General features: G+C 53.3%; 1 protein-coding gene across 1 annotated transcript in view; it reads right to left on the minus strand.

The window, feature by feature from the left end:
* Positions 1-14,053, minus strand: part of GPT2 (glutamic--pyruvic transaminase 2) — a 34,481-nt gene extending 20,428 nt beyond the window's left edge. Inside the window, exons 1-4 of the mRNA XM_045891167.3 lie at positions 13,930-14,053; positions 13,446-13,716; positions 5,172-5,261; positions 2,893-3,001 (exon numbers count right to left, since the gene is read on the minus strand). Coding sequence (XP_045747123.1) covers positions 2,893-3,001; positions 5,172-5,261; positions 13,446-13,688 — 442 coding nt within the window. The 5' untranslated portion in view covers positions 13,689-13,716; positions 13,930-14,053. The remainder of the gene's footprint in view (positions 1-2,892; positions 3,002-5,171; positions 5,262-13,445; positions 13,717-13,929) is intronic.
* Positions 14,054-14,800: the final 747 nt, after the last annotated feature.

Consider the following 14,800-nt stretch of genomic DNA (forward strand, 5'->3'; position numbering starts at 1 on the left):
ACCATTTCTTCTGTTTGGCATGCATTTGCAGGTTCTCTATTACTCACCGTCCACTTGAATTTGAATCATATTTGCTCCTTAAACCCTCCCTCTACCTTAGAATCCCTGGTTATAGCCCCATAGCTCTCTGCTTTTTCTCCAAGAACTCATGAAAACTAGAGATTATTTTTTGTGTGAGTTCTTTTTAATGTTTGTTTCTCCCAAATCTGACCGTGAACTTTGTGAGCATAGAAATTCCATCTGCCTGGTTCACTTCACCAGTGTCCCTCAGCGCCTGGAGCAGTGCTCCAGGAGGGCTAGATAAGGACCTGCACCTCCCTGGATGTCCAGATTCCACCTTAATCTTATGTAAGATCCAAGATACAACCTGAACTGAATTACTCATCAAACAGAAAATAAGGAAACTCTAGTCAGAAGTAATTTTAGGGGCGCCTGGGTGGCTCAGTTGGTTGAGCATCCAACTCTTGATTTTGGCTCAGGTCGTGATCTCAACTGAGGCCCATGTCCGTCAGCTCTGCGCTCAGCAGGGAGTCTGCATGACAGTCTCTCTCTCCCCTTGGCCCTCCCCCTACTCATGCATGCTTTCTCATATAAATAAATAAATCTTTAATAAAGGGCACAATAAAAACACATCCAGATGAGCTCTAAGACCTTGTTTACATATTTAATAATCCCGACCTGGGTCGGGGTCGCCCTGAGCATACTGACATTTTCCATTTCCCTTACTTCTATTGGCTGGTAGGCTTAGTTGACAGAGCACCACCCCCAGAATGACACTGCCCTACCCCCTGCAATGGGCAGGGACTGGTGGTGACCCCCAGGGACAGCGCTTCTCCACACCTGACAAGGGGCTTTAGCACATACGTCAACCTCCTTCAAAAGCCCAGGAGGTGAGTAGAGTACTTTCTAGTTCAAGGAGGAGAGAGGCTCAGGGAGTACCCGCCTCACCTATCTTCATAGGGTCCTCAGACAGAACTCAGTGCAGGTCCGCAAAACCCCACAGGCCAACTTTCCTCTTGCTACAACACCCCAAGAGGGGACTCACATGAACGTGGCCTCCCAAACTCTTTCCCATAGCCCTGGCTGACAAGAGTTGCAAAAACTTGATGAAATTTCCTACAGGGAACAAAGAACCCCTCCCACTTCCCCAGACATTCACATCAGGTATGCAGAAGGCCAACACTCCGTCCCCCTGCCTCTCCTTGCAGCTTCCAGGAATCAGGCCCATGGCCATGGGGTCTTTGAGAAGTGCCTTTGTCCTGTGCGCTGGGCAGAGGGCTCAGGAGGAGAGGAGACTGCAGGCTGGGCCTTTGGGCTGTCGGGTTGTTCTCTTCCAGCTTGTGGTTTCGGCCTTGCCACACAAGGCTGGCCCTCACCCTCCCCAGTCTGGCAGGCAGGAAAGCAAGGGGGAGCTGGCCCCCTCCTGAGAGGGACACCCTGAAGGACAGTGACCAGACTCGGACAGAGGGCTGGGGGAGCAACCACAGCAAGGAAGGTGGTAAGCACGGGGCTCTCACTGAAGGGAAAGAGCAGAAAAAGGAAGGGGAGGGGCTGGGGATGACAGAGAGGCCAAAGGTAGCTGATCCTCTGCTGAGCAAGCCACAAGAATCACTCTCCCACGTTCCAGAACATTCAGGAACGTGTCCTAAAGAAGCTCTAAGAACAACTATTTTTCCTGGGGCAAGGAAAGCTGGATCCCCTATGTAGGCGCGGGGCAAAGGAATGGGGCAAAAGTAAACAGAACAAAGAACAGGAGATGAGAACAAAGAACCAGAGGCCCAGAGACTAGAAATCCATCTCAGCAGCAAAGGGAGAGAGAGTATCATTTTCACATCTACGGGGGCCAAATTCCAGGGCCTCCCTCCATGGAGTGCTCCCTCCATAAGGAGGCAGATGGCTGGGCGTGGCCTTTAGAACCAAAGGCCGGGGTGGTGGGAACACAAGGAATGGGAGGGTGGACAGCACGGTCAGAAGGAAGGAAGCCACCAAACGGGGTTCTCAGGCATCTCACAGCACTCCCCTTCCCCAATAACTGCCTGCCCCTTCCTGCCTGTGGGGGTGACAGACAGGCTAGAAGGCTGGACAAAGCCGCGCACCGCCCTTCACCCGGCCTGTCACTGAGGCCCACCCCTGGCTTAAACCCTCTGCTCTGAGGGGCGCCTGGGTGACTCAGGGTAAGCATCTGACTCTTTTTCTTTTTTTTTTTTTTTTAAGATTTTATTTATTTGACAGAGAGAGAGACACAGCAAGAGAGGGAACACAAGCAGGGGGAGCGGGAGAGGGAGAAGCAGGCTTCCCGCTGAGCAGAGAACCCGATGTGGGGCTCGATCCCAGGACCCCGGGATCATGACCTGAGCCAGAGGTAGAGCCCAACCAACTGAGCCACCCAGGCGCCCCAGCATCTGACTCTTGATTTCGGCTCAGGTCATGATCTCGGGGTCCTGGGATCGAGCTCCACATTAGGCTCCACACTTAGGAGGGAGTCAGCTTGAGGATTCTCTCCCTCCCCCTGCTCTCTCTCTCTCTAAAATAAGTAAATCTTTTTAAAAAAACCAACCAACCCTCTGCTCTGACAGAAGGGTCAGTTACTCAAGCTGGCTCCCAGGTGTAAAGCCAAACTCCAGGCCAATGTAGGCTCTTGCAACTGAAGTGCCCTGGTCCTCCAAAAGGTATCATTTACCTCACTGCCCAGCTAACAGGAGCTGAACAGAGCAGACAAGAAGAGGAAGACTGTTTTTCATTACTCTGCATGTCACCATGCCATACACGTTCACACACACACTCACATGAATAACTCTCCATTCGTGGCCAGGGCCCGGGCCCACACTCAAAACACATGCCCTCGGTACCCACTTCATGCCCTCTGGGACCTGGCTAGTCGGGGGGCCTCACCCAGGCTGTTCCCGCCACAAGCCTGTAGAATCCGCCGGGCTCGTTTCTTAGCATCTTCTGGGAAGCTGGGGCTGTCCAACAGGTTTGGGTAGGTGCAGAGTGCCATCACCTGGGGGAACAGAGGCGCGGGCTGGGCTCCCAGCACCCCTCCACCCCAAAGCACCAGGAGGGGCACAAGGACCCTGAGCATTGACCCTGGGAAGATGACAACTCCGGGATGTGCTGGAGCATGCCTCTGTACGAGGGCTCCAGTCTGGGGGAGCTTGGGGGTGCACGGGGAGGAGCATGCTGGGCTCTTTGCAGCAGGAGAGATGCTGAAAGGCGGACTACATCATGACCTGGGCTTGGGACCCAAAGGGGGGCTGCCAGAAGAGGAGCCGGGGAAGAGAAGGAGCCTGCCCCTCAGTCCCTCACCCCAACTCTTCCAAAGAGGATAGCAGTTCACACACCCAAGGCCACAAGATCCAGGGGGCTCCTGAGCCGGGACCAGGGCTGAGCAAGCAAGTGAACCCCAAGTGAAAGGAACACAGACCCTTTCCTAACTCACAGACTGCGTGTCCTCCCCCACGCCCTCAACCCCCTGCCCCCTTTCTCACCATCACCCCTTTTCCCAGCCAGAACTGAAAGCCGGGTCAGCCTTCCCATCTCTATAACAGAAAATCACCCTAACCTCACAAATTAAGAGGATTAAGCAAGGAAATGTTTGCAGAAGTGCTGGTAAACCCCAGCTCACCGGGCAAGTCTAAGCTGGTAGCTTAGGAGCTGTGCCAAAGAGCACTGAGGGGAAGTGAGGGCTTGTGGCTCTGACACCAGCTGGTGCCTTCAGGTTGGAGCTGGCTTCTTGGAGTCCCGCTCTTCTTCAATGGTACAATGGGGAGTGACCCGGCCTACCCTCTGCTCTCCTTCCACAGGCACTTGTGAAGAGGAGACAAGTGTGAAGGCTGCAGGATGCCAGCACCAGGCAGAAGCTGGGTTTGCCATAGCCAGAGGCAGAATTGGACTTGGGAACGTGTCAGGCAGCCAGAGAAGGCTGAGGCAACATTCCTGTCCAGAGCCCCAGGCATGTGTGGGGAACAGCTCTGGCCTCTTGCCTCCAGAGCTGCGTGAGTCTGGGATAGCCAGGGCCCTCCAGCCTCCTGCTGCCTCCGCCTCGCTGGCAAAGCTGCTCTGTTTGGTCTGATCCATTTCCCCGTCCTGGGCCCAGGCTGGGGCCTCTTACGTTCCCGGGCAGCTGGTGCGCTCCTGAGGTCAGCAGCAGTGGCCACGGGAGGGGAGGCCCGATGGACGTTCCTCAGGTCAGTGCCAGCCTCGGTTCTTTTCCCCAGACCCCGTGCGAACGCCCTGAGCTAAGTAAGGTCCCCACACCTCTCCACCCAGAGAGTAGGGCAGGGTCCGGGAAAAGGGCCGGGGCCTTCAGGGCTCAGCTGCCCTGCTTGCCCGAGCCTACGAACCTTCACCACGTAAGCACCATATTTTGCTCCAATTCTTCTTTGCCACTGCTGGTCTCTAGCCTCTGTTCAGGGGGCTCTATGGCATTTTCCCACCCTGTTTTTTTCCCTCCAGCCCACCAATCCCCCAGTTTCAGCCCACGCAGCATCCTTGTGGCTGGTGCTCACACTGGAGCATAAAACCGCCTCCTGGAGACCCCAGGAGCAGGACGGGTCACAGCAGCAAGGCAACAAGGAGAGGAGCAGCTGACAATGGTCTGCAACCCCACACTCTCCTGCTGGGCCAGGGGTGAGCACTTCATGCTCACTGTCGCTCTGGGGCCCCCAGCTGTCCTCCAAGGCAGGCTGTGGTGATCTGCACTTGCTCAAAGCCACCCAGGTGGTAAGTGGCAGAGTCAACACTCAAACTTGGGGTGTCTCACCTGGGATCAAAGTACCTGGACCCCCACATACCACCTCCCAGCTCACTGGGCCTCTACCTCTCCAAGCTGCCTCTGATGCGCTTATCAACCAAGCTCCGAACTTGGTATCAGAGACCATGACTATGGAAGGGCATCCCTGGGAGCCTCATACACAAGAGTAACCCCAAAATGAATCTAGGCATTCCAGACAACTTTGGAAGGGGAGGAGGCTGAGGGAGAGACCCGGGGGACATCAGGCACCGGAGGGGGCTGCTACTTTAATGGCACCTCCCTGTGGGATTCTGGTGCCTACTGTGTCCTGAGGGGGCCGGATGGGGGAGGAAGCAGGGATGAGAGGAGCTGGCTGGCCCTACGAGCCTCCAGTTCCCTGCTTTCACCCAGCCGCCTCTGCTCCTGAGGGCCAGCTTACCTGTCGGAGGAAGGTTATTGGCTGCTGGCCCATGGCCTGGGCGTCCCCGATGTTGGCACGGATGACCTCAGTGAATGGTTTTTTGATACCCTGAGCAGAGAGAAGGCAACAGGTGGTTACTTGAAGACTCGTAGACCCTGGGTTCCAGAGACCAAGCAATGCCCCCACAGGATATTAATAAACACTCCTATTTTGAGCCTTACCAGGTGTCAGGCGTAGTGCCAAGCCCTTGACATGGCTTGCCCCATTTAACCTTAACCACTACCCCATGAAGAACTAGTGTTAATCTCCTTTTACAAATGAGGAAAAATGAGGCTTCAAAAGGCTAAGAAACTTGCCTGAGGTCACATAATTGATAAATACAAGGACTGGGATCTGAAGCCAGACTCCAAGACGACTCTTCTTGCCACTAGCTCAGCGCCCCCCACTTTGAGAAGGCTGACGAGCTCTCCTGGGCTACCACAGCACGCTGAGGAAGCTGCAGGTCCACGGCCGCCAGTCAACTGGGGCCTGCTGGGGATGCCTAAATAGAAGACCTTGGGGCAAAAGTGGTGGGAGGCAGGGGTCAGTAGCAGAGGCCCCCAAACGTCAGGGAGAGGCTCCCACAACTCGCCCCCAAGCACAGTTCCGCCTCAACAGCCTAAATAAATGGCAGGGGCACCACGGCCACCTGCCCCTCCAGAAGATCCCCGATCAGCGGGGACCTCTAGGCTTGTTCCCTTGCAACCTGGCTTTGCAGAATAAAGAATGTGGGCTGATTTTCACTTTAAAAAAAAAAAAAAAGGCACCAGAGATGGAAAGAGTGGCTACAGAACAAACTCGTGGCCACTGCCTAAGCAATGTGTTCAGCACCGGAAGGAGGTCACAGAGGGACTCAGACACCTGCCAACCTCAATGTCAGGGAGTGGGGGGGTGGGGGAGTGACTAAAGGACTCCCCGCTGCTACAGAGAAAACGCACTTTGGACGGAGGTTTGTGGGGATCTGGAAATGTGGGGATTCCACAGAGCTCCCTGATAAGCCCAGAATTTGCCACTAGAAGAGTATCAGCAGCAGGTTCAAGGACCTCCCAGGGTGGCTGAAGGATTCCCCGAGACAAACACTACGAAAGCACTTGACAGAGTACAAACATCATCATCTTACAAAGCCCGGCCAAGGACAAGGTCAACAGGGTCGTGGGTAGAGTTAAGAAGGCTATGGGGCAAGGAGGTGGCAGGACCGAGGGGTGGCCTGGGTGCAAGGCCTGGCCACCTTCCCATCTCCAGCTGCCCTTTCCTCAAGGGCATGCTAAATTCAAATTTTAAAAATACAATTCTAGGGGCGCCTGGGTGGCTCAGTCATTAAGCGTCTGCCTTCGGCTCAGGTCAGGATCCCAGGGTCCTGGGATCGAGCCCCACATCGGGCTCCCTGCTCAGCGGGAAGCCTGCTTCTCCCTCTCCCACTCCCCCTGCTTGTGTTCCCTCTCTCGCTGTGTCTCTCTCTGTCAAATAAATAAATAAAATCTTAAAAAAAAAAAACCAATTCTATGTGGTTTTTTAAAAATTTTTTATTTAAATTCAATTTAGTTAACATGTAGTGTATTGTTAGTTTCAAGGGTAGAATTTAGTGATTCATCAGTTGCATCTAACACCCAGTGCTCATTACATCAAGTGCCCTCCTTCATGCCCATCCCCCAGTTACCTCATCCCCCTCCAGCAACCCTCGTTTGTTTCCTAGAGTTAAGTGTCTCTTAGGGTTTGCCTCCCTGCTTTCTATGGTTTTGACCCTTGTCTTTTCTCCATTTCCCACAATGTGGGAATAAAAGCACCTTTAGAAAACTTTCCCTTTTCAAAATCAGTAATATACACCTTAAGTAAAACACAATGACCTTAAGGGACGAAAGCAGCTGGCAAAGTTTTCCTGACCCTCCCCGGCCACTCCTAAGACCCTCCCATATATCTGGCTGCTCTGGAGTGAGAAGGCATGGAGTAGGGGACAGAGCAGGCTGAGGAGGGTGTCTCAGAAATGGCCCTGGACCTTCATAAACAGGCCTTGATAAGTCTCCAGAAGCTTATGGGGGGAAGAGGCCTTTTAATTCCCTGTGTCCCTTCTGCAGAGCTCTTCAGGGGTGGTCAGTATGAAAAGAGGTCCCAGGGTGCATGGGAGAAGCAGCTTAAGTGTCCTGAGGGCCAAGGCATATGGGTGGCACCACCCTCTGCTCCAGGGCTAGGACAGGGGTGAGAGCAGGACCCTGGAGACAGACTGTGAGGCATGTGGCCCCAGGGCTCACCCCAGAGGCAGGAGGCTGGCGGTGGAGGAGGGGCCAGGCCATGGTGTGCAAAGGGGCAGGACCCACCCACCCCTTGGCCCTGGCCTGGGCTCCGGGCACAGGTCCCTCTGTCAGCCTGTGAACTGCCACAGCCCCCCAGGCCTGGCCAGCGGAATACAGGTAATTTCTACAGTATGGGCTCAGTCCATTCTTTGGTGGGGATAAAATCTGTCACAGTCGAGAGCCAGGACTGCGGGCCCTCAGCCAGCCCAGTGCAGGGAGAGAATATGCCTGGAACAGAGCCTTGGATGTTCCTTTCCCATGCCCGCCCCCTGCACTGCTCAACCGAATTCAGGGCCTGCTGACAAGAAGCCTAGGAACACTGAGCATCTCTTTTCTTGAGTCTGGGTATCCACAGACCCCAGACATTTTGCTGTGATGGATGAGCTGGGGGGCTGGGGGAGATTGGCTCCCTTGTGGGCAGCAGACCAGCCTGCCCAGCCAAAGGCCTCCATACAGAGGAGACTGTTCTGGGCAGATTCCTATCTCTAGGTACTCAAGGTCCACACGGGATGGGAAATACCAAGGAGCCAGGGACAGACTCCTGCCCAGAGTGACTCATCCAGGCCTGGTAGGCACACCCAGTGGTGACCTTGCCTCAGCCCAGCCCCCAAGAGCCTGTCGGGTCAGCAGGTAGCATCCAGTTTCCTCCCACAGTATCCTAGAGCACATCTAGATAATCCACTTGCATACATCCCGCCCAGAACTACCTCCCTCTGGGGCAGTGAGATAAGATCCTACCCAGGGGAACTCCTTCTCCACCACCCAGCTTAAATAGGGATCAGGGAATAGGCCCTCAGGTTCAAGGATGGCATATTTCAGAAGATGTTACCAAGGAGAAGGAAAAAGACTATCATTGTCCTTCCCAGTTGACAGGCCCAACTTCACTAGGAGGGTTGAGGGCCCAATGATGATTCTAACAGGCTCAAGGCAGTTTTCTTGAGTGAGGGATGGCTCCTGTCATTTCATGTGACTCGTGGGGTGAGGGGGTGGGGAAGAGTTGGTAGGGCAGTTATATCCTGGAACAGAGCCCTGGATGTTCCTTTCCCATGCCCGCCCCCTGCACTGCTCAACCAATTCAGGGCCTGCTGACAAGTCTGGGAACACTGAGGGGCACCTGGGTGGCTCAGTCGTTAAGCGTCTGCCTTCGGCTCGGGTCGTGATCTCAGGGTCCTGAGATCGAGCCCCACATCGGGCTCCCTGCTCAGCAAGAGGCCTGCTTCTCCCTCTCCCCCTGCTTATGTTCCGTCTCTCGCTATGTCTTTATCTGTCAAGTGAATAAATAAAATCTTTAAAAAAAAAAAAAAAGTCTGGGAACACTGAGCATCTCTTTTCTTGGGTCTGGGTACCCAAGGTCCCACCAAGGTCCCCATGGGATGGGAAATACCCTGAACTCTGAGGGTCTGTGGGAGGGTCACCCGTAGAAACTGAGACTTACAGGGCAGAAGCAGGAAGGAAAGCTGATGAGCTCCAAATAGGATAATTCATGATGGCAAGGCTAAGGCCCAGGCAAGACAGAGCAAACCCTGCAGAATGCATTCCCAGACCCAGAGAGGCTCAGCATGAAGGCGAGGAAAGGGCATCCTGTGGCGCTTCTCCTCAAGCAACTCTCATTAGTTTGAGAAAAGAACTCTTAAGAGTTCTAACTGGTTTCTAGCTGTTTTCAAAGCATCATTACTAACATCTCAAACTAGTCTTTAGAAGAAATAAATTGTAGGGATGGGGGGACTGGGTGATAGACACTGGGGAGGGTATGTGCTCTGGTAAGCGCTGTGAATTGTGCAAGACTGTTGAATCTCAGATCTGTACCTCTGAAACAAATAATGCAATATATGTTAAGAAAAAAAAAAAAAGAAGAAGAAGAAGAAGAAGGTAGCGGGAGGGGAAGAATAAAGCGGGGGAAATCGGAGGGGTAGACGAACCATGAGAGACGATGGACTCTGAAAAACAAACAGGGTTCTAGAGGGGAGGGGGGTGGGAGGCTGGGTTAGCCTGGTGGTGGGTATTTAGGAGGGCACATTCTGCATGGAGCACTGGGTGTTGTGCACAAACAATGAATCATGGAACACTTCATCTAAAACTAATGTTGTAATGTAAGGGGATTAACATAAGAATAAAAAAATTTAAAAAAAAATGGCAGGGTGGTGATTGGGATTAAATAGGATGCCCATTAAAAGCACCCACCAGTCCCTTGTTAATAATAAATGACCAATATCTTGTAACTATTAGAAAAAAAAAAAAAAAAGAAGAAGAAATAAATTGGCCCCATTTTGCAGATGCATAAACTGAAGGCAAGGTGCTCTAAGAGACTGCTCTGAGGCCCACAGCACGTAAAGCAAAGCCCAGGATGCAGGTCCATGGTGACCTGGGCAGGGTGGGTGGTGGAGGGTTTGTTCTATTAGAAGCCCACACTACAAATTTATTTTAAAGTAGCATCTTGGGGTGCCTGGGTGGCTCAGTTGGTTAAACGACTGCCTTCGGCTCAGGTCATGATCCTGGAGTCCCTGGATCGAGTCCCGCATCAGGCTCCCTGCTCGGCGGGGAGTCTGCTTCTCCCTCTGACCCTCCCCCTTCTCATGTGCTCTCTCTCTCATTCCCTCTCTCTAATAAATAAAATCTTTAAAAAATACATAAATAAAAATTAAAAAAGTAGCATCTAAACTCTAAAGAAAATGACCAGTGAGATTTCACCACCTGTGCTTGGAACAGCCAGGGTTGCCGATCTTAGTTCTCAGCTAACTATAACCATGTGCTATCTAGCACCTTCCATTTTTACCAGTGTAGATGCAGTACAAACTGATGTTAACAGTCATAATCAGTTTTTCCCTCTATTTATGAATGTTTTGCCCCAACTGTGTGTACTTTACAAATAGAAGTAAAGCCACTCCTCTGTCTCTACTTGTGCCAACTTCCTCCCTTCTTGCAATAAAGAAAAAAAGAAGTAGGTTGAGGAAGAACTGACAGATCTTTTCAAAACTCCTACTAATTGCGGCTTATTTTTAAGTGCTGCTCCCAGTGAACACCAGGATCTGAAAAGCTAGTACTTTCTCCCCCTTGGAGCTTGGAGCTGCTGTCAGCGAGAAACAGGGCCTCCCTGAGAGCACACAGACGGCACTGGAGGAAAATGGACCCTTTCACACCCACTTAGCCAACTACCCCTCCCTCCTTCAGGCTTTCCTGAGCATTTTCCACTCCTATCACAGAAGGAAGAAGAACGGGGCTCGCCCAGCAAGCCACCTCAAAGTCAAACACCAGAACCAAAAGGCAACACAAAGACCAGAACACCTTCAGATGGACAAGATGGTACAAAAGTCAGGGCAGGGGTTGGTGGGGGGATGAATCTCTGGGCCCACCAAGCCACCTCTCTCCTTTTATAGACTGGGGAAACCAAAGTCTAGAGAGGATATGAGATTCACCCCAAGTCACCCTACAAATCCTTACCCATCCCATCTGTACCCAATCAAACCCTTTATAACATCAGTCCAGTTGTGATCATTGCAGTTCAAAACAGAGATAGAAAAAAACGACGCTGTGCACAGCCAAGCCAAAAAAAGAAAAAAAAAAAAAAAAAAAAGACTGGGAAAATATGGCTCTCTCAGAAGGGGCACTGTGTAAGCTCGCCAAGTAGAGCGAGGCTGTCTCCCAAAATGAAAGGTTTAAGTGAGGCTATGCTGGCTTGGCTGAGCTATGTCTTCAGCACCTAGACCGGGACAAAGTGAGAATAAAACGAGAAGGGAGGAGCTTGAATGAAAGCACCAGAAAGCAGGTGCACAGAAAACTCAACTTACTCAAGAGTAAGCCATGGGAATGTGGGGCATCTGTCCCAGAAATCACAGGGTGTTTCCAGCTTAAATGACCAAGAAATCTGTCCACCTCAAACATGGAACCATACCCTGGGCTGGAAACCCTTCATGGTTCCCCACTTCACACCGAAACCCCCACTCTGCACCAGAAAAGTCCTGAGCCCGGCAGCCAGGACTCCAGCCCACCTTTTCTGTCTCATTGATCTCCCATATCCCCCTGCCATAATGCTCTTCAAATAGCACCAACCCCTGCCCCAAATGGCCAGAACTTCCCAACCTTCCATCTTTGCTCACAGCTCCCACGTGGAATTCTCTCACATTTTTCTCTGCCTGCTAAAAAATCCCACCAGTCCTTAAAGAATTGTGGGGGAGAGCCTCAGGTCCAGAGAACAGGTGGGCAGTCAGCCTCCTGAAGACAAAGACAGGACACCTTTCTGTCCTAATCATCCTCATACTTCACGGAGCCCACACCCAAGCTGCTATTTAGCAAAAGGTAGATAGAGACAATTCCTGGAGCCCTTACCAGCTCTGAAACCAGAGGAATTAGCTGTAAAGTGATAAGCCAGGAACAATTTAATCTCAGCTTTGTTTTAACAGGGAGACTGTTGTCTCAAGGACAGGAAGCTCCAGTCGTCCAGATAGCCACAAGGAGCAGAGTGGCAAAATTCATGTTTTCAGTCCCTAGCCCACCTCAGGCCAGGGAAGCACAGAAACCGAGCCAGTCTTCTGTGGGCCAAACCTTAAACTTAGCCCTGCAAGAAGTCAGAGGGAGACCCTGGACTCTGACTTGTTCAGCTCACTATTTTCAGCCTGGAGAACTGGGCATCCCACCACTGCTTCCTCCCATGCATTCAAGGGACACTAAGTGATCAACTCGCCCCAGAGTCACCCAGTCTAGAGCCTCTGAGAGCAAGATCAAGGAACCCTCTGCCACCCGCATTCTGGGCTACAACTATCTTAAGAAAGCAGCTGTTTCATCAGATATTACAAATCTGGGTGCCTGGGTGGCTCAGTTGGTTAAGCGACTGCCTTTGGCTCAGGTCATGAGCCCGGGGTCCCGGAATCGAGTCCCGCATTGGGCTCCTGGCTCAGCGGGGAGCCTGCTTCTCCCTCTGACCCCCTCCCCTCTCATGCTGTTTCTCTCTTGCTCGCTCTCTAATAAATAAATAAAATCTTTAAAAAAAAAAAAGATATTACAAATCTTAGGAGTATTTGCTTTTTTTTTTTTTTCATTGCCACTCTTGACTTGACCTCCTCAATTCCACTCAGGTTAGAACTGGTATCTTACAGAAGTAGCTCTTACACACACCCAGTCACCCTGGTTGTAGGAAGAGAGAAATCACTCCTGGGGATGCAGACACTTTTACATGCAACTACAAACTAAAGCCAAGATCCCAGCCAGCCAGTCACCAAGACAAAGAAAGCCCCACAGCCATCCTACCAAGGCCCCAAAGGCTCAAGACTTTGACTACCCACTGGGGATGAGTGTATCCCCAGAGAACAAACTGTGGTGGCCAATCAAGGTTTCAGTGAGGGGCCTAAGGGCAGGAATTGTCAGGACCCTCCTCCACACCTCCACTCTTGTCATGGAACCACTACTGTCAGAATGACCCAAAAGGTCTCAGAAAGAAAAAAGCTTTGGGAACAAACCCAAGTCTTAGAGCCTTCCTCCCTCTCCTACCTAACATGGTATCCTTCCCAACACGCCCATCCAGCACCCCCTTACACCATTCCTCCATTTTACTTTCTTCAAAGCACTTATTCACTATCTGAAATTCTCTTATTTATTTCCTGCTGGTTGTTGCCCTCCCCACATGGATCTTGGTTCCACCGCGGGTAGGACAGCCACATAACGTGCAGTGCCTGGCACTACCGGTCGCTCAATTATAATTGATGAATTCAGTTCAACAAGTGAACCGTATCTGAGGGCCTTACTTTGTGCCAGGTGCCGGGAACCAGTGGGTGAAGGGATGGGAGGAGTGCATTCTTGTTTTAGCCAACCTTGGCTGAATGAAGAAGCTGGCCACCCGGGTGGGAGGAAGCCCCAGCGGGTGGACCCCAGCCGCGGACAGCTACTGCTCTCCCTCCGCCCGACCCCCGCGCGATTCGGCGACCCTAGTCTCCCTGGGCCCTCCCGCCCGGCGGGCCCCAGCGCCCGCGCTCACCCGCTGCAGCTCGAGCTCGATCTCGCCGGCCTTGAGCACGATGGGTCCCCGCACCGCATACTCCACAGCCTTCACCTGCGGGTTCATGGACTCAAGCGTAAGGATGCGCTCGCGCCGGCTCCGCTCGGGCCGCACCTTGAGCACTGCCGAGGCCTCGGCGGCCGCGCTGCTCTGACTGCGGCCCCACGGGCCCGGGGTCCGGGGGCAGTAGCCCCGCCAGACCAGTGCCGCTGCCCGCTGCATCGCGCGCCCGCCCAGGGAAACCTTGACACTAGAAGAAAAAGAACAAACACGTCGCGCACAGTCGAAGGCGGGCACCAGTGCCCCCACCCCCAAGCCCAGCCAAGGGCCCTTTCAGCAAGCGGTGCCAGCCTGGCTCCGGGGCCGGGTGCCCATCCCCCGGCGACTCGGACCCTCCACCGCGCTACTGCAGAGCCAAAGCAATTTCTGCAAAAGCTGCGCCCAATGCACGCATGCAACGTGCCTGTCGCCGCCGCCTGGCCACCCCTCGCTGAGCCCAGCTAGCGCGCGCGCCTGAAACTGGCCCCGGGCTTCGGCACCCGCAGCCGCATTTCAGCGCCCAGCGCCCGCACCGCCCGGCCCCCTGCGCTCGCACACCCACAGCCGGCGGGTCCGCCCCGGACCTGCCCACTGGCTCCTGGGCCTTGTAGTTCCCCAGTCTTCTTCCAGAGCCGATGTAGAGAGCTGGCTGAACTACAAGTCCCATAGTGCTCCGCGCTGGCCTGATAGGGGGCCGGGCCGGAGGCGGGAACGGTCTTCAGACTCTGCCGGGGGCTGGGCGGGCTCTTTGTCCCCGCTGAGGGGCAGGAGAGTTGGGCTGGGGTAGGGCCAGGGGCTGTTCTTTCAACCTTCTACGAATTTAGAGCTATTTGCCGTGTCTCCTTGGAGCCGCATCCCTCCCTCTCACAACTCCTCCCCCCCCCTCCCCCCCCCGCACCATCCAACACCTGCGCGGAGACAGGCTGAGAGATGGTGCAGTCCTCGCCCCGGGTTTCATCATCCAGGGCCCGAAGGTGGCAGTGGCCGCTCAACGGGGGCTTGTAGGAAGTGGAGCTTAGGAGTTTCGGACTTGACTGCCACTCTTACCCTTCTGAACGTCAGTTTCCTTGTCAGCAAAGCGGAGGTCTGACTCTAGCCTCTAAGGATTGTTGTGAGAATTAAAGGACCCGCACCAGGCAGGTGCCAAGTGGTCAGGCTTTTCCTGACTTCATCTGTAGCACTTCCCTACCTTCGTTACCTCTTTATTTCCTTGCAAGCATCTGAAATTATCTTGTTTAGATAGATACCTCTTACCGGCTTATGGTCTATCTCCTGCATTCACCATGTAAGCTCCA

This window comes from Mirounga angustirostris, unplaced genomic scaffold, assembly GCF_029215605.1.
Source record: "Mirounga angustirostris isolate CCGP_5_RB_7025 unplaced genomic scaffold, mMirAng1.0.hap1 SCAF_16, whole genome shotgun sequence".
NCBI classification, from domain to species: Eukaryota; Metazoa; Chordata; class Mammalia; order Carnivora; family Phocidae; genus Mirounga; species Mirounga angustirostris.